Source organism: Zeugodacus cucurbitae, chromosome 4 (genome assembly GCF_028554725.1).
Source record: "Zeugodacus cucurbitae isolate PBARC_wt_2022May chromosome 4, idZeuCucr1.2, whole genome shotgun sequence".
Lineage (NCBI taxonomy): Eukaryota > Metazoa > Arthropoda > Insecta > Diptera > Tephritidae > Zeugodacus > Zeugodacus cucurbitae.
In genome coordinates, this window is record NC_071669.1 from 33984581 (window position 1) to 34011364 (window position 26784).

Here is a 26784-nt window from a genome sequence, read left to right on the forward strand (position 1 = left end):
AAAAAGCTTTGTTCAAAAATCAGAAGATTTGTGATTTTGGTTACTACTTAAAATTGGTCCCGTGCGATATCGTAGATGTGGAATTTTAAAATTGAAAATTACGTTTTCAAATGAACAGCGGCCATGGCGGCGATTTTTGAACGGTTCATTGTATCTCTCTCTTACACATACAAAAATTAGGGTTAATTAATTTTGCTACTCTAACTACCGAGATTGCCGCTTAACCATGGCGGCGATTTTTGAACGGTTCATTGTATCTCTCTCTTACACATACAAAAATTAGGGTTAATTAATTTTGCTACTCTAACTACCGAGATTGCCGCTTTCCTACAAAATGTTAGCAATGTGTATGTATTGGTAAAAGCTGAAAAAATTTGCATGTGTAGTGGTGTATAAATTAGCTCCGTCTTGTAGCGTAGATTTTGGCGAAAATTATGGGCTTACAAATCCAAATAAGAATGCTCATTTTAACAAGGTTGTCAGGAGAAAATCGTTACTATTTTTTATTTTCTTGATAAATCTCTTAACTGAAATTAAGAAATCCTTTGGTTGTTTTTCTAAAAATTTTTTTTCTGATAGTAGCTGTTCATAGCTTAAAAACAAATTTATATTATCAAGCCTGGTTGATGATAACGAAATTCAAAATCTCTGTTATACCCGATGCATTTTCATTTTATCAATGTGCTCAAAATAGTATAACTGGGATTAAAATTTATTTTATGTTAACTGAATAGATTGGAAATCATTGCTTATTTTATAATTTAGATGAAATACATAGTTAAAAAAAAACTAAAAACTTAAAAATTATTAACGAAATATATTTGTATTTTTGGTTAAAAATCGTGAGTTGCTCAATATGAGAAAAATGTAATACAAAGCTCACTTCCCTAATTATCTATATTGAGATTTCCCCCTTAGCAGCACTGTTGCCTGCATCACATCAAACTAAAAAGTTAAAAATAAATATAGTTCAAAAAAAAAACTAAAAACACAAACATTTTTGAAAGTGAGCTTTCAAACCATACTTTCATACTTTCAAAATACAAAACAAAAAAAATAATAATAATAAACAAGTATCTTAAAAAATGCATTAAAGCAAGCATTAGGCAATAACGCCGAAGGTGATAATCAAAACATAAAAAATCACAAAAAAAAACAGTGTGCAAACAAATAAAATAACAATTAGTGAGAGGTAAATAATAAACAATATTATGAGCACAGCGCAGTCTCACCAACAAGGCCGTAGGTATTCTCTGAATGCTTTTTGTAAAAGTATAATTTCTTTAAGGATATGTATTTGATAATATACATACGTTGCATACTTCTAAGCGCATATTTTTGCTGAGTTGTCTTCTTGCAGTTTCAGTACCACTGGAAAAAGTTACAAACAAACAAACATACATACATGCAAGTGAAGCTAATAAAAGCTTATTAAAATGGAAAGTGTTTTGTTGCGACGGTCAAGAAGTAAAAGCTGCTTCATATTCATATTATTTTCATTTCATAGTATAGAAAAGCTCAAGTCAAAACTGTATTGCCTGCATTCAGCGCTTCCAAAACAAGGTACTAAGAAGTATAGTTAATGCTCCTTGGTATGCCGAATATTTGGGTCAAATTGTATGTTATCTTAATAAAAATATAGCAATAAATTGCGAGAGTATAAAATGTTCGGTTGCACCCGAACTTAGCCTTTCCTCGCTTGTTATACAATTAAAATAAAAAAAGCTTTGTTCAAAAATCAGAAGATTTGTGATTTTGGTTACTACTTAAAATTGGTCCCGTGCGATATCGTAGATGTGGAATTTTAAAATTGAAAATTACGTTTTGTCTTATAAAATTGACTTAAGTATGTAAATAGATACTTTGACACTATTTATTTACATATGAGCAAAAAGCACATTTTTAATTCCACTGAATTAGATATTCAAATACCCTGCAAGACGAGTAGAGTTACTTATCTAATGGAATATTGGTTACCGGTAAAGAAAGCTTGTATTATTATTTTGGTCTCTTCTGTTCTAGCAGCAGGAAAAAAGTTACCATTTCTCCTCTTTTACGGCATGTCGGTGTGATTATCTTGCTCGCTCTCTCTCATTGATTTTGGTGCCAATGCTGTATATGTCTTTCTGCTCTAATTTTTCTTTGTTTTGGAAAGGCATATGTCACTCTGTAGTTAGCAGAGCCCCCTGTAGTAGTTTTTTTTTAATCAGCCACCCAGCAAGTCATGGGTACTGAAACTCCAACACATTCAAAGAAATTTTAATAACACCACTACATACACACATACACAACAAAGGGTAAAATGTGCATAAACATTTAACTCAACTCTTCTCTCATACAGCACCCTGAATGATAAAAAGAAACAACCAAAGTTCTCGTGTTTGAACAAGTTTTGTTTTGAGCTATATCATGGCTGCTTGTGAAGTATTATTTTGCGTGTTTTATTTAATTCAGTGATCTGCAGCCTAATTAAAGTTTAAATTTTTGAAGCACGCATTTTAAAATAAGTAAAACGTAAAATAAAAGTTTTCTAAAGCCAAAATATGGAATTGAAGAGGGTGATACAGAAATACTTCATTGCACTGTCAATTCGAAGCACGCAATAGAAGCTACGCCAACAATGGTCAACATCAATGGCGAAACCATTTAATACGTAAATAATTTTTGAATATAATAATATTATCTTGCCTTAAATTCTAATTAATTTTCCACACAGATATTTCAAACCTCATATGGCGCGTTAAAGGTACGCAAACTTATTGGTGTCACTTATTGTAGCAGCGTAGAACTTTCGAAGCGATGGAATATGTGCTGCAAGCAAATCCAAAACTATGGACGCAAACGCTGCTACATGGAACACAAATCATTCACACACCAGATATTACGGTTAATGTCACGTTTTTGCGTGCAATTAAACCTTTTGGTCAACACAAGCACGAGAATTGGAACGACATGGCGTGTGTCAACTGGGTTTTGCCAATGAGCTAGAGGGCAAAGCAGTTTCAGTACCTTTGAGCTTACCGGCACTTGGCGGTGCCATTAGCAGCTAAAACACACAAAATAAAAGGGTAAATTTAAGTGAATGTTTGTGCTCATAGGAGGACTTTTTTGATTTATTTTCACCTTGTATTGAGGAACCATAACGTTGTTGTATCGCTTTACAAGGACATAAATTCACCGAAATTAGTTCAATGGAAATACTACAAGAGCATGGATGTTAAGACTTGAACGGTGCCGTGTTAGATTTAGAATTCCTGAAACATAAGGTAACTAAATGACATGATATTTTAAATAAATATGTAATATAATTAATGATTTTGTTATTAAATTCTGATTTGGGATTTTGGTAGAACTAACCGAAAACAGAGGGTATAGTTTCTGGGCTTTTGAGGGTCGCAGTACTGAAAGTGCACATTGGTCTCCATTGGTCTTCATTCTATAGGTCACCTACTTTTCCATTTAAAAATGAAAAATTTAAATTGTTTTATTTTTATTTATTTATTATAATTGTATGATGTATTTACATTTATAAATTAGTATATAATATTTTAAATTTTTGATAATCATTATAGATTAATTATTATACATTTATATTTATACATTGACAAAATTTACATGTTTTAAAAATAAGGTTAGTATTAATTATTACATTTTAATTTTTTGTAGTTGTTGTTATACAATTCAAATAAAATTCCATTACTATTACGAATGTTATTAGTATTCGAACATTCATTTGTATAATTTAATAATATTTTACATTTAAATTATGAATTAGCAAATGAATAAACTAATACTAAACGCGAACGATTTCCTCATAACTATCCTGTAAGGATCCAACGAAACTTATGAACCAATATTGTTTGATGTCAATTTCACACAATCCTATCCCATATGTACATCACAAAAAGGTTCAGCTCGTCGGAAAGAGGTTGTGCAACTGCTAATCTAAATGTCCGATGAGATTTGTTGTTGTATTGTTTATCATGCCTGAAAAATATTAGAAATTGAAATTGTTATTAACGATTAGAAAATATGAATATATTTGTATTCGTAGTACAAACCTAAGAAAAGTTGTAGCTATTGTAATCCTCCATTTGTGCAAAGTATTTGTGTTTATGATCTGAGTAGGCAATTTAAAAGTAAAGTCCTCTCTTGATGAGCAAAAACTAAACTCTAAAAGTCCCTCATCATTCCCGTCCTACTTTATGGTGCAGAAGCGTGGACGGTGTCAACATCCGATGAGACGGCACTAGAAGTTTTCGAGAGAAAGGTTTTGCGGATTTATGGTCCCTTAAACATTGGCAACGGCGAATACCGCAGAAGATGGAATGATGAGCTGTATGTGTTGTTCGACGACATAGGCATAGTCCAGCGAATAAAAAGACAGCGACTACGCGGGCTTGGTCATGTTGTTCGAATGGACGAAAGTGCCTCAGCTCTGAAAGTTTTCGATGCGGTACCCGCCGGTGGAAGCCGAGGAAGAGGGAGACCTCCACGGAACTAGGTGGAGAAGGACCTGTCTTCACTTGGTATTATCAATTGACGCCTAACTCCTTTGTGTTTTCAATATCTGAAATGGATAATGAAAATATAAGTAATGCTAAAAAACAAACGTATATATATATATATATATATATCTACAGAGCTTAATGCTTGTAATAACTAAACAAAAAATATACAACTTTTTAGCATCAAAATAAAAATTATTCTAAATAAATATTTTGGGCACAATGCAACAGATGCATTCTTGTACATACATACATATGTACATATGTATGTACATACATCTTAATACGCACTAACTCAACATGCACATATACGCATTTATATTTACCATGTTATTTTCCATTGTTTTCTGCTGTTGTTATTATATATTACACCAATTCTAAATCCATAAACCTGAAATTATTTAAAATTACTAATTTGTATTATGTAGTAAAAATATATGAAACATACCTCCACCAATTTCACCGTCACCTCCTTGCTCCTCATTTGCTGTGCACACATGTATATCTACAATTAAATTAAATTTTAATTATAAAAACAAATAACAAAAGTAACACAAATAATGCATTTATAAGATGGATAAATATCCAAAAACACTTAAAAAAATTAAAGAAATATTTAAAACGCACTAACATCCGTTCACTTAAAATTTTATTTTCAAATGAACAGCGGCCATGGCGGCGATTTTTGAACGGTTCATTGTATCTCTCTCTTACACATACAAAAATTAGGGTTAATTAATTTTGCTACTCTAACTACCGAGATTGCCGCTTAACCATGGCGGCGATTTTTGAACGGTTCATTGTATCTCTCTCTTACACATACAAAAATTAGGGTTAATTAATTTTGCTACTCTAACTACCGAGATTGCCGCTTACCTACAAAATGTTAGCAATGTGTATGTATTGGTAAAAGCTGAAAAAATTTGCATGTGTAGTGGTGTATAAATTAGCTCCGTCTTGTAGCGTAGATTTTGGCGAAAATTATGGGCTTACAAATCAAAATAAGAATGCTCAATTTAACAAGGTTGTCAGGAGAAAATCGTTACTATTTTTTATTTTCTTGATAAATCTCTTAACTGAAATTAAGAAATCCTTTGGTTGTTTTTCTAAAAATTGTTTTTCTGATAGTAGCTGTTCATAGCTTAAAAACAAATTTATATTATCAAGCCTGGTTGATGATAACGAAATTCAAAATCTCTGTTATACCCGATGCATTTTCATTTTATCAATGTGCTCAAAATAGTATAACTGGGATTAAAATTTATTTTATGTCAACTGAATAGATTGAAAATCATTGCTTATTTTATAATTTAGATGAAATACATAGTTAAAAAAAAACTAAAAACTTAAAAATTATTAACGAAATATATTTGTATTTTTGGTTAAAAATCGTGAGTTGCTCAATATGAGAAAAATGTAATACAAAGCTCACTTCCCTAATTATCTATATTGAGATTTCCCCCTTAGCAGCACTGTTGCCTGCATCACATCAAACTAAAAAGTTAAAAATAAATATAGTTCAAAAAAAAACTAAAAACACAAACATTTTTGAAAGTGAGCTTTCAAACCATACTTTCATACTTTCAAAATACAAAACAAAAAAAATAATAATAATAAACAAGTATCTTAAAAAGTGCATTAAAGCAAGCATTAGGCAATAACGCCGAAGGTGATAATCAAAACATAAAAAATCACAAAAAAAAAACAGTGTGCAAACAAATAAAATAACAATTAGTGAGAGGTAAATAATAAACAATATTATGAGCACAGCGCAGTCTCACCAACAAGGCCGTAGGTATTCTCTGAATGTTTTTTGTAAAAGTATAATTTCTTTAAGGATATGTATTTGATAATATACATACGTTGCATACTTCTAAGCGCATATTTTTGCTGAGTTGTCTTCTTGCAGTTTCAGTACCACTGGAAAACAAACAAACAAACATACATACATGCAAGTGAAGCTAATAAAAGCTTATTAAAATGGAAAGTGTTTTGTTGCGACGGTCAAGAAGTAAAAGCTGCTTCATATTCATATTATTTTCATTTCATAGTATAGAAAAGCTGGTGAACCACTTGCATTTATTCGATGGTAACTGAGTTAGTCGCGGCAGGTGCCAAGATAGATGAAATGGACGAAGTGTCTCACTAACTTTTAACACGTCCGAATAGCTATGATGGAGTAATACCCGCAATAGAAACTCTCTCTCTGAGAGCAATTTAACATTAGCATTTGTAAATACACAGCTTCTCGCCCATGAAATAAAATTAAAAGGAGCTAACAAAGACACGAATGCTAAAGTACTGCAGGCTATAACAATCGAGAGCCTACGGATAACACAAACAAAAACAAAATATGTAACAAAATTTGTAAAGAAACCATTTAAGAACAAGTTAAAGTGTTTCCATTGTGGCAAATCAGGGTATATAAAGAAAGACTGTTGTTTCTTAAAAAGGCAGACAGGCAACCAGAATGTTCCCGTTGAAAGTAATATAAGAGGGAGGCAGGCTCAGATGGCAACAACAACGCCGCCAGAACATGCGTTTGCGTTTATGATGAAAATAGCTATTAGAGAGAGCCAGACTCAGATGCAACGCAGCCGGCATTATGATGAAATTAGATTCCACTGAAAAGGCAGACGGAGTATATTAGATTCAGATCACCTAGTGAATGACATTACTTTGTTTTCCTTGTATGAGCATTTTTATCAAAGTGTGGCAATTGAGATTGCAAAAATTCGTATATGCTACTGCTAAAGGACTAGTTAACCTTAACAGTTCTGGGAACAACATTGCATTACAAAATGTGATGTATTTCCCGCATAATTTACTATCCGAAAAGAAGATGCTAGATGTAGGAATGTCCGTCGAATTTAATCCGGATGGCATTAAAGTAATCAAAAATGATAACATGGTATTTGCAGGACATGTGAGTATATTGTACCGATTGTGAAATTTAATTTAAGTAGTAAAGTATATACATCGATTGTGAAATTTAATTTAAGTAGTAAAGTATATACATCCAAAATTTCAAATGATGCAGAATATCGATTGTGGCATGAAAGATTAGATCATATTTGTGTGGGAAAATTCTTAGAAATTAAACGAGATGGCTTGTTTGAAGATCTTGAACTTATAAAGAATGAGTTAATAAAAATGAATTATGTGAGGCATGTATTAATGGAAAGCAATCTAGGCTAAAATTTGAAAAAAAGAAAAACAAAGAAAATATTGAACGAACACCATTCGTAGTTCATGTATGTGGTAACTGAGTTACGTTTATTTGTAGAAAAAATTATCAAATTTGTCTCAGTCAATCTGCATATATATATTAAAAACGTCTTAAAAAAATTCAATAACCCAGTTAGTACCCCTCTTCCAAGCAAACTAAATTATGAGCCTTTGCAAGCTGAAGAATCATGTGAAACACCATGTAGGAATTTGATTGACTGTTTAATATACATAATGTGTACACGACCGGAATTAAGTACATCAATAAGTATCTTAAGCCGGTATTCTAATAATAATAACAAAGAATTATGGCAATGTCTGAAAAGAGTTTTAAGATACCTAAAAGGAACTGTCGATTTGAAATTAACATTCCAAAGGAATTTTAAAGTAAATAATATTCTTGTGGGGTATGTTGATTCTGATTGGGCTGGAAATGAGACTGAAATGTTTGAAAATTGTTCAATTTCCTGGAGTACTATGAAACGAAAATTAGTTGCTGCTTCATCTACCGAAGCTGAGTATATGGCCTTATTCGAACGTGTAAAAGAAGCAACCAAGATTGTATTAGTATAGCCATTAACCCTACTTGCCGCAAGAGAACTAAGCACATAAATATTAAATATCATTTTACCAGGGAATAAATTGAAAACAAACTAATTTGTATCAAGTATATTTCCACAGATTTACAATTGGCTGATGTTTTAACGAAGTCGCTACCAACAGCTAGATTCACTGACCTTCGGGACCAAATGGGATTAACTAAATCTTGAATGACAAAAATCACTTGAAGTTCTCGGAATATATGGAAACCATACACCTCGTCTTCTACCAGGCAAGTTCTGCAATTAGCACCTGATACAAATTTAATTTTAATGGGATAATGACCGATTAAGGCGAAAAACTCCCCAGACATCTGACGATTTTCTTTGGGTCAGAAAGAACTTGCGAATGACCAGCGCTTGTTCAATAGGAAATCACAAGAGGATAGGTAGAGCTCCTAATTGTTCCCATTCTACGCCTTGGCAGCTCATCAATCTTATAGCGTTTTCTTTTCTCGATGAAAAGTTTGCCTTTTTATATTTCAACATTATACAAATTCTGCATTACCTCTTTGAATGTGTTCCATTTTCTTCATGATAAAAGAATGCTTCCTGTCATGCTGGTCAACTTTCACTCACAATTTGAAAATCCGAGTATAGGGCGAAAAAATGTTAATTTTTTTTGAGAAAAGAAAACGCTATTATATTTCCGCTTAGATAATGCATGATTCACCTCTTCAACTCTGGAGGAAGTGTGAATTCTTCAATGTATTCTAGTAGCTTTGTTTGATGGACTGTGTGAAAGCATTACCAGGATTGTCCTCAAACAGGAAGGGTTTTGATTTAAGTCATGAATTATCTGAGCGACTTGACACTAAGTGATGGTGCGTGAGTAGCAGGGCCTCAAGTGTATCCACTACTGAGGAAAAGAGAGTTATCGGACGACCAACCGCTATGTTGGCTGATTTCCCTAGTGTCGGTGGTGGGACCATTCTTAAGGTTTTCTACGCATCGGACATACTGTGTTCAGCGGCAAACGATTTCGCTTTTATGTCTTGTGTTCCTTTTTCACATTTCCAACCCAATTTTTATCATTTCTAAACACTGCACAGTGGTTGCGCCCATAGGACAAAATTCAAAAATTTCATAACAACAAAAATTTGCGAAGAGTTACCAAATCGTCTCTAAAATGTCCAAGCTTCTTCATGGCAAAAAGGTTTTTACTGCAAATCTAACGGGACATTCTAAAAATAGAATGCAAAGTGTGATCAACTGTTCAATTTTGCAGCGAAACTGCGCTAAGTTAGCTTTTTGTGAAAACAAAATTGAATTTCAAAGTGGTCAAACGTTTGCTAGAGAGGTCCGAATTTGATTATTTAAAATGAATTTTATTGTTGCAGGTATTTACTTTAATCAATTCATATTGTGAAATTAATTTTATTGATTTATTATTTGTTGTGTACTTTTGATTGATTATACTTTTTTGTGTATTTTTTTTAACGTAATTTTCATGTTTAAATATACATTTAGTTATGTTACCCCACGACCCCCCCTTTATAAGTGTTATCAGTGTATTTGTCAATGTTTTAAGGTACTATAAATGTTAGGTGTAGCTGCCGATATTTGCCCATATGTTTATATTCGTGAATAAACTTAAGCTGTCGTCTTACTGTTGCTCAAATTTGGTTTGGTAGAACAAAGCATTAAAAACAAAGGCTACGCAGTAGAGATGAGAAAATTTAACATTTGTATTGGTTACATTTGCAAAAAAAATATTGCTGGACTAAATACAATATTTGTAAGATTTCAATTGTTCAGTGGTTCCGCCGTAGGCCAAAAATCAAAAAATCCATCTATCGATTTTTTTGACAAAATGTAAACCGATGGCCTCTAAATTGTCCACACTTCTTGTTTTCAAACCGGGTTTTCCCAAAAATCTAACGATACTTTCTAAAAATAGAGTTAAACGCATGAACAACTGTATTTTTTTAAAGCACATCAGACATTTTTTTTTAAATTCGCAGCAACAACGCACTTCAAATTGTTCTGGTAATTGTTCAAGTTAACGAATCAAGATTATTTTAATGGCTTTTGAAGCTAGAGGTATTTATTTTAACTTGTGAAATTAATTAAGACTAACATGATTTGTATTTTTTGTGAAATTAGTGTTTTATACTCGGATCACCTATTTTTTGAACCTTTTTTCTGCGTCTTCAATGTGTTTACATAAAGTTTTTGTTGTGTTCCCCGCGATCCCCCGTTAGATTTATTTTACATTATCTTTACCAGAGTCTTAAGGTAATAAAAGTGTTAAAGTTAGGTGCGGAAATTTGCAGATGTAGAAGTAATCGTCAAAATAATAATGGCCTTTGAATTAACTATTTTTAAGTTCAAACTCATTATAATTGGACTAAAAAAGCTTGGAAAGAAGGATAAACCATCTTTATTTCAATCTATGTACGGTCTACTAGAGGATGCATTATAAGTTTTTGTTCTAATTATAATGGCTGTAGAATGGCAGTGAAAAAATGAACTGTATTAAATTGGTTGATAATTTGCTTTTTTCCTACATGATTTGTTTATATAATAGTATTCTTACAGGTTGAATGTGGGGGTTGGATGGGGGAAACTATAACGACAAATCATGTTCAGCTTGTTTATCGCTTTCTTAAATGTTTTTACAAAGCCTTACTGAAAGTTTTGACGCTCCAACCATGGCCATGAGAAGTATTTTTGCCCATGATTGCCATATAATGGCAATTACAGTTCTATGGGAGCCATAGGACCTAGTAGTCCGATGGGTTCAATTTTTTTACTATATATTTAAAATAATTTTCTAGATTTTTGGTGAAAATTTCAAAGCGATATCTCAAGGGAAGTATTTATGACCGCACCTTCATACAAGCCCAACCACTGTGCACTGTGTATGAGACACACAGTAACCCGCTGGACGCAAAGAAGTGGCTTAGCCATTAATCCCAGTAAGACTGAACTGGTATTATTTTCAAGGAGGTATAAAATTTCATACTCCACTCCCCCATCATTGGGATGCTCCAGTCTGCAACCCGTGGCCAAGGTGAAATACATGGGGCTCCTAGAGAGGAAGCTCTCGTGGAAGCCAAAAATTGAGGAGTGAGAGAGAAAGGCATCAGTTTTCTGTCGGAAGCTCTCAATTAACTCCAGTTTTCGGCTGCCATACCATTGCAGCGTCTTTCAGACAGAGGTAGCTGCAGTATCCTTCAGTGAGGTGTGTATTCACTCCGATAGCAGAGCGGCAATAATGTCCTTGGATTCGATGACAGTACGCTCTAAGCTAGTAAGGGAGTACCTAACATCGTTATCAGTAACTTCGAACTACTGTAAAGTGCGATTTGCGTGGGTACCCGATCACCGCGGAATCGCTGGAAACTGCAAAGCGGATCAGCTTGCAAGAGGCAATATAGCAATATTGGCGCCGGAGTGGAAACGTGTGCGCAGTCCGGGGTCCACTTGCTCCACAGCGCTGGACACACTGTCTTTGAGTGAGCTGGCCAAGCGCTGGAGAACAACCAGCACCTGCTCAGTAGCGAGGTCATTTTGGCCCACAGTGGATCGAAAACGGTCTTTGCAGCTACTGTCGCTCATCTCTCAGCGATCATTGAAGTGCTTACTGGTCATTGCCCAATAGGCACACACGCGGTGAGGCTAGGGATCATGTCAGACGCTAGTTGCCAAAACTGTTTGGAGGAAGGCAAAGAGAAATCGTCCAAGCACTTCCTCCTTCAATGTCCAGCATTCGCCACACTTATGTTAAAGCACCTCGGTAGGCATTTTTTCTGCGAACCCAGCGAAGTGACTGGAATCGACATTAACCGACTTAAGAACTTTATTATTGAGTCCAAGCGCTTCGTCGCAACATAAGGATCTTAGTGATCCGTTACGTGTTTTTTACGAGTGTCACAATGGACACTCGAATCTGTCTCAGTGAGATTCTCTGCATTTGCGGAAATCTACCCCTTAACCTAACCTAACCTATTCTGTGATACTATTGAAAAAACTGATTTGTAATTCTGGCTACTAACTTCTGATATTTAAAATACTTAAAAATTAAAACACAACAAAAAACACATTTTAGAGTACAATTTCGAGTTTAAGGTCTGATATAATTCGTTAATTTCGTTGTCCTTTCTAAAAATCACTTTTTAGTCCACTATTGCATATGAGAATTAAGAAAATAGAAGATAATAACACATAATTTGAATATATATACTCAAAATTTATTAAATTACTTCAAATATCCAGAAAATGTTCGTCGGATTATTTTTATTTTAATATAAATTTTGTACTTGATGTTAGATAGTTCAAAAGTGTCAGGGGTATACTGCTGAAATATTTAGGTATTCCATATATAATTATTATATATCTACATATATACTTATGTGTTATCAAGCGTTTAATTAACTAAGTAATAGTTATATTTAAATAAAATATATTAACTAACTACAAAAATAAAGAAAGGATAATATCCAAAAGTAAAATACTCAATTACATTTCGAGGTCTTTATGCTAAATTGCAAGAACTACTGCAATTGTTAAGCGGCTTGCTTTGGTCCAGTCGTATGGCTTCTTCTTTGTCTGCTTCCACTGTGTTGGCATCATGACGTCGCTGAATGATAAATCAAAAGCAATTTTTTATTAATCACGAAATTAACTAAAGCGGATAAGAATTCATTTTTCTCCAATCCTCAAAATTGCTAATATAAATATATTTGTATATTTAGAGACTTACTAGTAAACTTTCAAATTATTCTATAATATAATAATTTTGAAGTTAGGTAATAAAATGTTCAATATTTCTCAAGTTGTTACAGTTTGATCTTTTCGAGTTCAATTTCATTTAAAAGTTAGTTTTTCCATGATTTTTTTAAATTTTTAATAAAACTAAAAAATGTAAAAATTTTTAATAACAAAATCGAAGAGTTACTGCAAAAATGCTCAATTATTGATATTATTTATGAAAATTAATTTATTAAGATGTCTTACATATTGACCGATATGAGATATAAAGTCTACTGGAAATTCAAAAATCATATTATTTGGTTCGAAACGAGTTCACCCACTTTTAGCCTTACACTAAAGCCTTCTCGATAAAAGATTTATTTTTTACGTTATTGGAATATTTTATATATTGATGAGATATAGGGCTATTAAAAGTGGTGAAATTAAAAGATTGTTCAAGGAAAACTCCTTGACTGTTTGTCTTGTCAGTATTTTAGATATTTTACATATTGGCCGATATATGCAGTATAAAATCAAACGGAAGGTGGAAAATCATTTGATTGAATGATTCAACTTATTTTTGTCATAAAACTAAAGTATGTTTGAGAAAACGTTTTCGCTCACTGTATAAAAAACTAAAGTTCCGAGGATGTTGAATGTTAAATTCGACTGACTTTATTCAATAAAGATAAACATGTCTACAATGTAAGCATCATAGAATGAAAGAGAATACAAATGGTATTATACAGGGTTGCGTGAGGTACAAAGTTGTAATCTTAAGTACATATTAATCTATTACAATTTATTACGGACTACTTTGTGATGTTCGATAAGACCAAAATTTGATGAACAGATATTGCTGCTTCATCTACCGAAGCTGAGTATATGGCCTCATTCGAACGTGTAAAAGAAGCAACCAAGATTGTATTAGTATAGCCATTAACCCTACTTGCCGCAAGAGAACTAAGCACATAAATATTAAATATCATTTTACCAGGGAATAAATTGAAAACAAACTAATTTGTATCAAGTATATTTCCACAGATTTACAATTGGCTGATGTTTTAACGAAGTCGCTACCAACAGCTAGATTCACTGCCCTTCGGGACCAAATGGGATTAACTAAATCTTGAATGACAAAAATCACTTGAAGTTCTCGGAATATATGGAAACCATACACCTCGTCTTCTACCAGGCAAGTTCTGCAATTAGCACCTGATACAAATTTAATTTTAATGGGATAATGACCGCTTAAGGCGAAAAACTCTCCAGATATCTTACGATTTTCGGGGAAACTTTAGTATACTATCCCAGGCTTTCGGTAATAAAATGGGTATCCAGATTAAGAATATATATACATATAGCTGCAGCTGACTTATAGTTTTCGAGATATTCGCACTTAAAGTTGAAAAAAGTGCTACTTTTATCTTGAATTTTCACAATATATACTGAATATTTTATTAATATTCTGCACTTATTTTACACTTACACTTCACCACATTGTTCCTGCATATTTATTTTATAAAATTTATCACGAAAATAGCTGTAAATAAGTATTTAACATTTTACACAAATCTCTTAATTTCAACAATAACAAAAAGGGTTGCAGCTTGACAAGTAATAAGTGTTGCCATATCAGATATTTTGCAAAGGAATGAGAAGAACCAAAATAAATAAATACCCAAAATGCAGAAAACAAATGCCCTATAAAAAGATTATATAAAGATAATATAAGAAAGTTTATGATATTCACTCAATGCACTATAAGTAAGGGAAATGAAAAGTTCTTTCGTGTAGAAATACTTTCCACATTGGCGGCCTTCGGCCGCGCTTCAAAAAAATAACCCTGGTCGAGCCAACACCGGGAGTTATCAAAGAGGGGGAATTGAAATACTCTTTCGTGTAGAACTACTTTCCGCATTGGCGGCCTTCGGCCGCGCTTCAAAAAAATAACCCTGGTCGAGCCAACACCGGGAGTTATCAAAGAGGGGGAATTGAAATACTCTTTCGTGTAGAACTACTTTCCGCATTGGCGGCCTTCGGCCGCGCTTCAAAAAAATAACCCTGGTCGAGCCAACACCGGGAGTTATCAAAGTGGGGGAAATGAAAAGTTCTATCGTGTAGAACTACTTTCTGCATTGGCGGCCTTCGGCCGCGCTTCAAAAAAATAACCCTGGTCGAGCCAACACCGGGAGTTATCAAAGTGGGGGAAATGAAAAGTTCTATCGTGTAGAACTACTTTCTGCATTGGCGGCCTTCGGCCGCGCTTCAAAAAAATAACCCTGGTCGAGCCAACACCGGGAGTTATCAAAGAGGGGGAATTGAAATATTCTTTAGTGTAGAACTACTTTCCGCATTGGCGGCCTTCGGCCGCGCTTCAAAAAAATAACCCTGGTCGAGCCAACACCGTGAGTTATCAAAGAGGGGGAATTGAAATATTCTTTCATGTAGAAATACTTTCCGCATTGGCGGCCTTCGGCAGCGCTTAAAAAAAATAACCCTGGTCGAGCAAACACCGGGAGTTATCAAAGTGGGGGAATTGAAATATTCTTTCGTGTAGAAATACTTTCCGCATTGGCGGCCTTCCGCCGCGCTTCAAAAAAATAACCCTGGTCGGGCAATCACCGGGTGTTATCAAAGAAAAGGTAATACCGAAAGACTTTGCATTAGTCATAACACCATTATGGTTTGGTTTGGGTTAAATAAAATATTCAGTATATATTGTGAAAATTCAAGCTGCAGCTGTATGTATATATATTCTTAATCTGGAGAACCTCCTCTTTCCAACGATACCCATTTTATTACCGAAAGCCTGGGATAGTATACTAAAGCCGACCCCGATTTTCTGTGGGTCAGAAAGAACTTGCGAATGACCAGCGCTTGTTCAATAGGAAATCACAAGAGGATAGGTAGAGCTCCTAATTGTTCCCATTCTACGCCTTGGCAGCTCATCAATCTTATAGCGTTTTCTTTTCTCGATGAAAAGTTTGCCTTTTTATATTTCAACATTATACAAATTCTGCATTACCTCTTTGAATGTGTTCCATTTTTTTCATGATAAAAGAATACTTCCTGTTATGCTGGTCAACTTTCACTCACAATTTGAAAATCCGAGTATAGGGCAGAATAAATGTTAATTTTTTTTTGAGAAAAGAAAACGCTATTATATTTCCGCTTAGATAATGCATGATTCACCTCTTCAACTCTGGAGGAAGTGTGAATTCTTCAATGTATTCTAGTAGCTTTGTTTGATGGACTGTGTGAAAGCATTACCAGGATTGTCCTCAAACAGGAAGGGTTTTGATTTATGTCATGAATTATCTGAGCGACTTGACACTAAGTGATGGTGCGTGAGTAAGCAGGGCCTCAAGTGTATCCACTACTGAGGAAAAGAGAGTTATCGGACGACCAACCGCTATGTTGGCTGATTTCCCTAGTGTCGGTGGTGGGACCATTCTTAAGGTTTTCTACGCATCGGGTATATTGTGTTCAGCGGCAATCGATTTCGCTTTTATGTCTTGTGTTCCTTTTTCACATTTCCAACCCAAATTTTATCATTTCTAAACACTGCACAGTGGTTGCGCCCATAAGACAAAATTCAAAAATTTCATAACAACAAAAATTTGCGAAAAGTTACCAAATCGTCTCTAAAATGTCCAAGCTTCTTCATGGCAAAAAGGTTTTTACTGCAAATCTAACGGGACATTCTAAAAATAGAATGCAAAGTGTGATCAACTGTTCAATTTTGCAGCGAAACTGCGCTAAGTTAGCTTTTTGTGAAAACAAAATTGAATTTCAAAGTGGTCAAACGTTTGCTAGAGAGGTCCGAATTTGATTATTTAAAATGAATTTTATTGTTGCAGGTATTTACTTTAATAAATTCATATTGTGAAATTAATTTTATTGATTTATTATTTGTTGTGTACTTTTGATTGATTATACTTTTTTTGTGTATTTTTTTTAACGTAATTTTCATGTTTAAATAGACATTTAGTTATTATGTTACCCCACGACCCCCCCTTTATAAGTGTTATCAGTGTATTTGTCAATGTTTTAAGGTACTATAAATGTTAGGTGTAGCTGCCGATATTTGCCCATATGTTTATATTCGTGAATAAACTTAAGCTGTCGTCTTACTGTTGCTCAAATTTGGTTTGGTAGAACAAAGCATTAAAAACAAAGGCTACGCAGTAGAGATGAGAAAACTTAACATTTGTATTGGTTACATTTGCAAAAAAAATATTGCTTATTGGACTAAATACAATCGTTGTAAGATTTCAATTGTTCAGTGGTTCCGCCGTAGGCCAAAAATCAAAAAATCCATCTATCGATTTTTTTGACAAAATGTAAACCGATGGCCTCTAAATTGTCCAAACTTCTTGTTTTCAAACCGGGTTTTCCCAAAAATCTAACGATACTTTCTAAAAATAGAGTTAAACGCATGAACAACTGTATTTTTTTAAAGCACATCAGACATTTTTTATTAAATTCGCAGCAACAACGCACTTCAAATTGTTCTGGTAATTGTTCAAGTTAACGAATCAAGATTATTTTAATGGCTTTTGAAGCTAGAGGTATTTATTTTAACTTGTGAAATTAATTAAGACTAACGTGATTTGTATTTTTTGTGAAATTAGTGTTTTATACTCGGATCACCTATTTTTTGAACCTTTTTTCTGCGTCTTCAATGTGTTTACATAAAGTTATTGTTGTGTTCCCCGCGATCCCCCGTTAGATTTATTTTACATTATCTTTACCAGAGTCTTAAGGTAATAAAAGTGTTAAAGTTAGGTGCGGAAATTTGCAGATGTAGAAGTAATCGTCAAAATAATAATGGCCTTTGAATTAACTATTTTTAAGTTCAAACTCATTATAATTGGACTAAAAAAGCTTGGAAAGAAGGATAAACCATCTTTATTTCAATCTATGTACGGTCTACTAGAGGATGTTATAAGTTTTTGTTCTAATTATAATGGCTGTAGAATGGCAGTGAAAAAATGAACTGTATTAAATTGGTTGATAATTTGCTTTTTTCCTACATGATTTGTTTATATAATATTATTCTTACAGGTTGAATGTGGGGGTTGGATGGGGGAAACTATAACGACAAATCATGTTCAGCTTGTTTATCGCTTTCTTAAATGTTTTTACAAAGCCTTACTGAAAGTTTTGACGCTCCAACCATGGCCATGAGAAGTATTTTTGTCCATAATTGCATTATAATGGCAATTACAGTTCTATGGGAGCTACAGGACCTAGTAGTCCGATGGGTTCAATTTTTTTACTATATATTTAAAATAATTTTCTAGATTTTTGGTGAAAATTTCAAAGCGATATCTCAACGGGAAGTATTTATGACCGCACCTTCATACAAGCCCAACCACTGTGCACTGTGTATGAGACACACAGTAACCCGCTGGACGCAAAGAAGTGGCTTAGCCATTAATCCCAGTAAGACTGAACTGGTATTATTTTCAAGGAGGTATAAAATTTCATACTCTACTCCCCCATCATTGGGATGCTCCAGTCTGCAACCCGTGGCCAAGGTGAAATACATGGGGCTCCTAGAGAGGAAGCTCTCGTGGAAGCCAAAAATTGAGGAGTGAGAGAGAAAGGCATCAGTTTTCTGTCGGAAGCTCTCAATTAACTCGTTTTCGGCTGCCATACGATTGCGTCTTTCAGACAGAGGTAGCTGCAGTATCCTTCAGTGAGGTGTGTATTCACTCCGATAGCAGAGCGGCAATAATGTCCTTGGATTCGATGACAGTACACTCTAAGCTAGTAAGGGAGTACCTAACATCGTTATCAGTAACTTCGAACTACTGTAAAATGCGATTTGTGTGGGTACCCGATCACCGCGGAATCGCTGGAAACTGCAAAGCGGATCAGCTTGCAAGAGGCAATATAGCAATATTGGCGCCGGAGTGGAAACGTGTGCGCAGTCCGGGGTCCACTTGCTCCACAGCGCTGGACACACTGTCTTTGAGTGAGCTGGCCAAGCGCTGGAGAACAACCAGCACCTGCCCAGTAGCGAAGTCATTTTGGCCCACAGTGGATCGAAAACGGTCTTTGCAGCTACTGTCGCTCATCTCTCAGCGATCATTGAAGTGCTTACTGGTCATTGCCCAATAGGCACACACGCGGTGAGGCTAGGAATCATGTCATACGCTAGTTGCCAAAACTGTTTGGAGGAAGGCAAAGAGAAATCGTACAAGCACTTCCTCCTTCAATGTCCAGCATTCGCCACACTTATGTTAAAGCACCTCGGTAGGCATTTTTTTCTGCGAACCCAGCGAAGTGACTGGAATCGACATTAACCGACTTAAGAACTTTATTATTGAGTCCAAGCGCTTCGTCGCAACATAAGGATCTTAGTGATCCGTTACGTGTTTTTTACGAGTGTCACAATGGACACTCGAATCTGTCTCAGTGAGATTCTCTGCATTTGCGGAAATCTACCCCTTAACCTAACCTAACCTATTCTGTGATACTATTGAAAAAACTGATTTGTAATTCTGGCTACTAACTTCTGATATTTAAAATACTTAAAAATTAAAACACAACAAAAAACACATTTTAGAGTACAATTTCGAGTTTAAGGTCTGATATAATTCGTTAATTTCGTTGTCCTTTCTAAAAATCACTTTTTAGTTCACTATTGCATATGAGAATTAAGAAAATAGAAGATAATAACACATAATTTGAATATATATACTCAAAATTTATTAAATTACTTCAAATATCCAGAAAATGTTCGTTGGATTATTTTTATTTTAATATAAATTTTGTACTTGATGTTAGATAGTTCAAAAGTGTCAGGGGTATACTGCTGAAATATTTAGGTATTCCATATATAATTATTATATATCTACATATATACTTATGTGTTATCAAGCGTTTAATTAACTAAGTAATAGTTATATTTAAATAAAATATATTAACTAACTACAAAAATAAAGAAAGGATAATATCCAAAAGTAAAATACTCAATTACATTTCGAGGTCTTTATGCTAAATTGCAAGAACTACTGCAATTGTTAAGCGGCTTGCTTTGGCCCAGTCGTATGGCTTCTTCTTTGTCTGCTTCCACTGTGTTGGCATCATGACGTCGCTGAATGATAAATCAAAAGCAATTTTTTATTAATCACGAAATTAACTAAAGCGGATAAGAATTCATTTTTCTCCAATCCTCAAAATTGCTAATATAAATATATTTGTATATTTAGAGACTTACTAGTAAACTTTCAAATTATTCTATAATATAATAATTTTGAAGTTAGGTAATAAAATGTTCAATATTTCTCAAGTTGTTACAGTTTGATCTTTTCGAGTTCAATTTCATTTAAATGTTAATTGTTCCATAATTTTTTAAAATTTTTAATAATACTAAAAAATGTAAAAATTTTTAATAACAAAATCGAAGAGTTACTGCAAAAATGCTCAATTATTGATATTATTTATGAAAATTAATTTATTAAGATGTCTTACATATTGACCGATATGAGATATAAAGTCTACTGGAAATTCAAAAATCATATTATTTGGTTCGAAACGAGTTCACCCACTTTTAGCCTTAAACTAAAGCCTTCTCGATAAAAGATTTATTTTTTACGTTATTGGAATATTTTATATATTGATGAGATATAGGGCTATTAAAAGTGGTGAAATTAAAAGATTGTTCAAGGAAAACTCCTTGACTGTTTGTCTTGTCAGTATTTTAGATATTTTACATATTGGCCGATATATGCAGTATAAAATCAAACGGAAGGTGGAAAATCATTTGATTGAATGATTCAACTTATTTTTGTCATAAAACTAAAGTATGTTTGAGAAAACGTTTTCGCTCACTGTATAAAAAATTAAAGTTCCGAGGATGTTGAATGTTAAATTCGACTGACTTTATTCAATAAAGATAAACATGTCTACAATGTAAGCATCATAGAATGAAAGAGAATACAAATGGTATTATACAGGGTTGCGTGAGGTACAAAGTTGTAATCTTAAGTACATATTAATCTATTACAATTTATTACGGACTACTTTGTGATGTTCGATAAGACCAAAATTTGATGAACAGATATTGGGCCTAATCATTGAATCCGCAGCGAATTCGATTTCGATAAAATAAAGATTTTCGATCGAAAATGTTCATGCAATCATTGATTCCGTCGATAAACTGCTTTACCACAAAGTGAGAACGTAAAACTGTTTTATCGGCAAATTTGAAAAAGTGTCTGTGCTTTTTGCTTTAATCTAAAAAAATTAAAACTGACATTTAACTATTGAGAAATTTCTTCCATAAAAATATTTAATTCTCCTGAGGCTCTTTGAGAAATCTTTCGCTATTTCGAGTGGGCAACTTTATATCGCTTTTAAACATTTTTAATTTATTTTTGTTAGTCCGTTTTTGTCTCTTGTCTCTAAAATACCCATTTAAAACATGATTTAGTCCGTCATCAGTAATTGTTTACATAAAAACTTCCAAATGATTTATTTCTTTTACATTTCCGCAACTCATTCACCAACGGATAGATTTCGAGAAAAATTATCGATTTTGCGGATTCAATGATTTCGTAATTAGCGAATCTATTAGCAGCGGAATATATTTTTTCGAGTCGGTAAGCGAGTTCAATGTGATCGTAAATTTTATTTTCGATACGGATTCGATACGGATTCCGACGTAAAATTTTTCTATCGAATCGAACCATTTTTCGATCGAAACGGATTCAATGATTAGGCCCATTATGCTTCATATCTGTGAAACCCTTGGTAAATATGTCCGCTGGCATTTCCTGTGTTGACATATATTCTAATATAATTGCCTTATCTCGAACGCAGTCCCGAATGAAATGACGAGGATGAAAATTGGAAGATATTGCTAACTTTTGTGTTCCTTGGTTATCGTTAAATAATCTGACGTAGTACAATCGATTCCCACCTCTTTCAAAGCACACTTCAAATATCGAGCTTCTTTAGCTGCCTCAGCTATAGCGATGTATTCTGATTCAGTACTGTAAAGTGAAACTGTACGTTGTTTTCGCTCTTCCAACTTATAGACGAACCAGCAAATACATATGCATAGCCCGAATACGACCGTCTGTCTGATGGATCTGCTCACAAATCAGCATCGACTACACCGTACAAATCTGCGCCTGTCTTCTTGTACAGTAAGCCGTGTTATAATGTAGCCTTGAAGTATCGTAAAATTCTCTTTGCTGATTTCCAGTGCTCTTCAGTGAAGTTACTGTTGAATTGACTCGTAAAATTCACTGCATACGCTATGTCCGGTCACGTAGACACCGTCAAGGAACCGATTAAAATTTGATATGGGCATTTTTTCATAATCGCCTCATCTTTTGTCGTAGGCATGATGAGTTTGCAATTCGCTTCTATTGGCGTCTTCCATGGATTGCACTGTGACATATCGAATCGTTCCAATATCAATTTATCAATTCAGCATATGTCCTTTGCGATAAAAATATTTCTCTTTTCTCTAGATTTTGACTAAAATATATACCCAAACAACGATTGACGTCACCGATATCCTTTATATCGAAATGTTGCGAGCGTTTCCTTCGTTGTTTTTAACCAATTTTCGTTGTTGGACGTCAACAATAAATCGTCTACGTATATAATGTCAACATAATGTTACCGCATTCTCGACGCTCGTAGAAACATGGATAAAATTTTATTGATTTTAATCCAATTTCGTTGAGAGTTAATGATAATTTGTGATATCACATTAGCCCTGATTGACGCAAACCATATATTCGCCATTTTGCCAACTTTTTTATTGGTTGGAAAAGTGAAAAAAAATTCTTTATAGACAACTTTTTTGTACTATTGTTGTTTAATTCCGCCATTGCGGACTTCTTTTTCAATTTAATACATTTTTCACTTAGAATTTTAAATAATAATTAAGCACTAGCCTTGACTTCAGCTCTTTGTTTTGGTTTTATTGTTTTGTACCACCGTGCAATTTTGTTTTGCTCGCGTATTCGGGGTCGTGAAAGTTGTCACTCAACAGGAACTCAAAACCCAAAAAAGCTAATTGTAAACGCTTGTCATAATCTTGTCTTCTATCATTCTTGAATAAGGATAAACATGTGTTTACAATGTGCGGATGATAGAATGAAAGACAATACCAAAAGTAGTATACAGGGTAGCGTGAGGTACAAAGTTGTAATCTTAAGTATATAATAATCTATTACAATTTATTACGAACTACTTCGCCTCCACAACATTAACAATGAAGATGTTGATTTGAAATTTAGTAAAGCAGTTAGTGAGATATAAAACGTATGCAAATTTAGGAAAGGTGGTATAGCCCATAATCCGATTTACTGGTCTACCTGTACGACTATTTTTATTTTTTTTATCGATGTGTATGACTAGGTTTTGTACTGATGCCACACGATTCATCTCCAAACGTTTTGACCATTGCCGAGCAGCTCATAGTAAACGATACCATGAAACATATATGTAGCTAAACAACTCTGACCGTTAATCCTGTTTTGCCACCGTTTCAAAAGTTTTTAAATTGTGGTGCAATTCAGCAACGATTCGCATAAGAAAATTTGGTTCACGATGTTTTGTTTCAGAAACTAATGTGGCACCCATACATCGACCTCTTTTCGTATCCATCCTTGTTTTAATGGTTCCAAATAGTTTTTTAGTTGTTTAGCTCCTGGGAAATCAATTATATATATATTTGGCGTAGGAAGCGCTTTAAGCGATTATAGACCGGTGAAGCCGGTTACAGAATCGATAAAACCAAAATAGATCCGGATGGTCTATTAACATTTTCAGCATGTTAAAATTTCGACTTGCGCTTTAAGCTTTATCGCATGGAAAAATATGGCGTATTTCTTTTTGGTGTCCATCTTTGACGCGGACGTAAAAAAAACCATAGTCAATCAATGAAGCTGTCCGAGGATTTTTTTATACGAAATTTATCAGACTACTAAAGCTTTTCATTGGAAAAATATTGCATTTGTTTCCATAATAATATTTTATTCTTATTCAAGACTAGACAGTGGCAATGGACGCCCAGACCATTGAAATACTACCTAATGTCGCAATTCGTGGTGCGACTGAATACTCTAGGCGCAAGTCGATAAACAGTATTTAAATTTATTGATATAAACTCTTGGAAAATGTATACCAAAAATTTTCAAATATTGACATCAAGTAAAAATTCGTAACGGGTTAGCCTGCATTCGCAAATAATAATTTCGCAATACCAAATATACTATAGTAAGTGCGGTACTACTTGATTTATGGATACCAATGAGTTGGATCGACATAACTTAGGATACCTCGGTTATTCGGAGTTTCTAACTATTCCATTTTTGCTGTGGAGGCGTAAATACCAACTATAATATATTTAAACTTATACCTTAAACCACAGCACCGCATGTTCCGAGTTAATTTACAAACAAGTACAACATACATTTGTGTACTAAGAGTTATTGACCCCTTATTTTCTAAAATCTCGTTTACTGGCCAGAATATTATCCAGTCAAGCAACTTCTAACACTGTTTTGAGAACATATTATTGAATTATAACACAACCAATAAGAAGAAACTTCTTATATACACATCATAATTGCAAAAAAGGAACCTGTTAATAATTCTTACCCCTGTAATAACCACTATTAAAAATACAAATTATGTCGACTTCTAAAAATAACAATTATTATAAATCGATCTCCATTATTTGCGATCGTTATATGTTTCAATTGTATGCAACATACCTTTAATTCCGTCGCCAAACAAACAAATGCGTCTTCTACATTTGTATTTTGTTTCGCTGATGTTTCCATTACGAAAAGAATTTCGGGAATATATTGGCACATTTGCTTCGCTTCTTCAAATTCGACTTCACGCTCATCTTCAATATCACACTTATTTCCAATTAAAATAAGTAACACATTAGATGCTGTGTAACGCCGTACCTCTTCAATCCATTTTTGAAGATTTGAAAAAGAACTCCTCTTTGTTATGTCATAAACTAAAAAGATTAATAATTTTATATTAACATAACAGCCTTCCACAAAAAAAAAAAAAATATAGTTCAATAGAAATTGGATATTTTTAAGGTAAAACACATTTAGACTTATAACCGGTGTTAAAATATTAAATGTAATCAGGATTGTGTTTACAATAATGCTTACCAATAATAACACCATTTGCAGAGCGGTAATAGCTTTGTGTGATTGTTCGAAACCGTTCTTGTCCAGCTGTATCCCATATTTGAAGCTAAAACACAATATACTTTATCTTAGCGCGTACTTTATTAACATACTTACTTTTACTTGTTTCCCTTCAATATTAACTGTCTTCATAGAGAAGTCCACACCGATAGTATTACCATGCCTTTCAATAAAATTTCCAGTTTTAAAACGTTCAACAATACAAGTTTTCCCAGTCCCGCAGTCTCCAATTAAAACAACTTTAAAGAGGAAATCAAAATTTTCTTCATTTGGCAGTGCCATAAGTGTCTGTGGATTTCGCGAATTCATGTTAGAAACTTTAAAGCTTTATTATGTTTTAAATTAATGTTACATTCAAAATCGAATACAAATACGACCAGAATACAAAACTTTAATATGATGACAAAAATCAAAACAATTCCATGAATGTTCGTTGTGTCAGCTGACAGCAGCTAACAATAACGTTGCCAACTATATGCGTCAACGATTGCCAACTATCATTTCATCAATTTAACTTTCACAATTTGCAATTGTAACATTCGGAATACCTTCCCACAAGAGTGTTAGTGTTAGTTAACGAATTACCAATTGGTTACTAGTTAGTTAGTGTTGACAATAACAAGAAACATGAACTAGATCTCTTTCTTTACTGATACTTCTTTTCTTTCACTTCTTTAGTGTAAATTCTGCATATATTTTACAGCTATCTGTTATTGTCAACATGGCCATTTGTATTGTTTATTTGATTCGTTAGCCAATTCTTGCAAAAATGGTTTAGGCACAATTCCGATTACTATGGCGCCGCGATCTGATTACACCGTCCTCCCGATTCAAAAATATATAGGGTAATAGGTACCCCAGACGCCTAGTTTTCGAGATATTCCGCTTTAAAGATAAAAAAACTAGCTATTTCACACAATTTATTACACTTTAACACATTTTACCCACTTTTTTCAAATCAAAAATATTAAATAAAACTGTAGGCGCTGCATTAAATGTATATTTTACTTTCATTGTATAATTTTAAAGTCAGAATTATATGTTTGAAAAATCACTTTTCACTCTCAAATGTATGTGTTTACAATTATGCGGAAAACGAGCGCTGCCACATTGTAGATACCATATAAAAATTCATCCATAAATTCCTCTTTTTGCGAAAATTCCTCTTTTTTGCCAAAATTCCTCTTCTTTTATTTAACAAAATCAAATTTTAAAAATCATATCGAGCCTTTTATTTTTCTAACACTTGTATTGGCTTAACCAGAAAGGAGTTCTACGCGAAAAAAACCTTGGACACCCCGGTTTTGGCTCGACCAGGGTAATTTTTTTGAAGCGCGGCCAAAGGCCGCCAGTGCAGAAAGGAGTCCTACGCGAAAAAAAAATTTGGACACCCCGGTTTTGGTTCGACCAGGGTAATTTTTTTAAAGCGCGGCCGAAGTCCGCCAGTGCAGAAAGGAGTTCTACGCGAAAAAAGACTTTGGACACTCCGGTTTTGGCTCGACCAGGGTTATTTTTTTAAAGCGCGGCCGAAGGCCG

The 26784-nt window shown here is 33.9% G+C and overlaps 1 protein-coding gene and 1 long non-coding RNA gene across 5 annotated transcripts; one reads left to right on the forward strand and one right to left on the reverse strand.

Moving 5' to 3' along the window:
- The first annotated feature begins 2002 nt into the window (after positions 1-2002).
- On the forward strand, positions 2003-3492 carry LOC128921394 (uncharacterized). Its single transcript, XR_008470858.1, has 3 exons — positions 2003-2653; positions 2717-3266; positions 3351-3492. It is a non-coding gene; the product is annotated as an uncharacterized LOC128921394 (long non-coding RNA).
- A 242-nt stretch (positions 3493-3734) lies between these two features.
- On the reverse strand, positions 3735-25736 carry LOC105220337 (ras-related protein Rab-43). 4 transcript variants are annotated; one of them, XR_008470855.1, is made up of 7 exons: positions 25345-25736; positions 25210-25294; positions 24790-25046; positions 4957-5013; positions 4835-4899; positions 4062-4570; positions 3735-3987 (listed from the first exon to the last, which is right to left on the reverse strand). XR_008470855.1 is itself a non-coding variant. In XM_054229007.1 (5 exons), exons 1-4 carry the CDS (start codon positions 25555-25557, stop codon positions 20040-20042), a joined length of 660 nt encoding a protein of 219 aa, XP_054084982.1. In that variant the 5' UTR covers positions 25558-25720; the 3' UTR covers positions 12563-12920; positions 20028-20039. The 4 variants fall into 4 exon arrangements, 1 of the variants encoding a protein (XP_054084982.1); XR_008470857.1 differs by lacking the exons at positions 3735-3987; positions 4062-4570; positions 4835-4899; positions 4957-5013 and adding exons at positions 12563-12920; positions 19980-20144 and having other exon boundaries at positions 25345-25720; XR_008470856.1 differs by lacking the exons at positions 3735-3987; positions 4062-4570; positions 4835-4899; positions 4957-5013 and adding exons at positions 12563-12920; positions 13658-20144 and having other exon boundaries at positions 25345-25720.
- Between the last annotated feature and the right edge of the window lie 1048 nt (positions 25737-26784).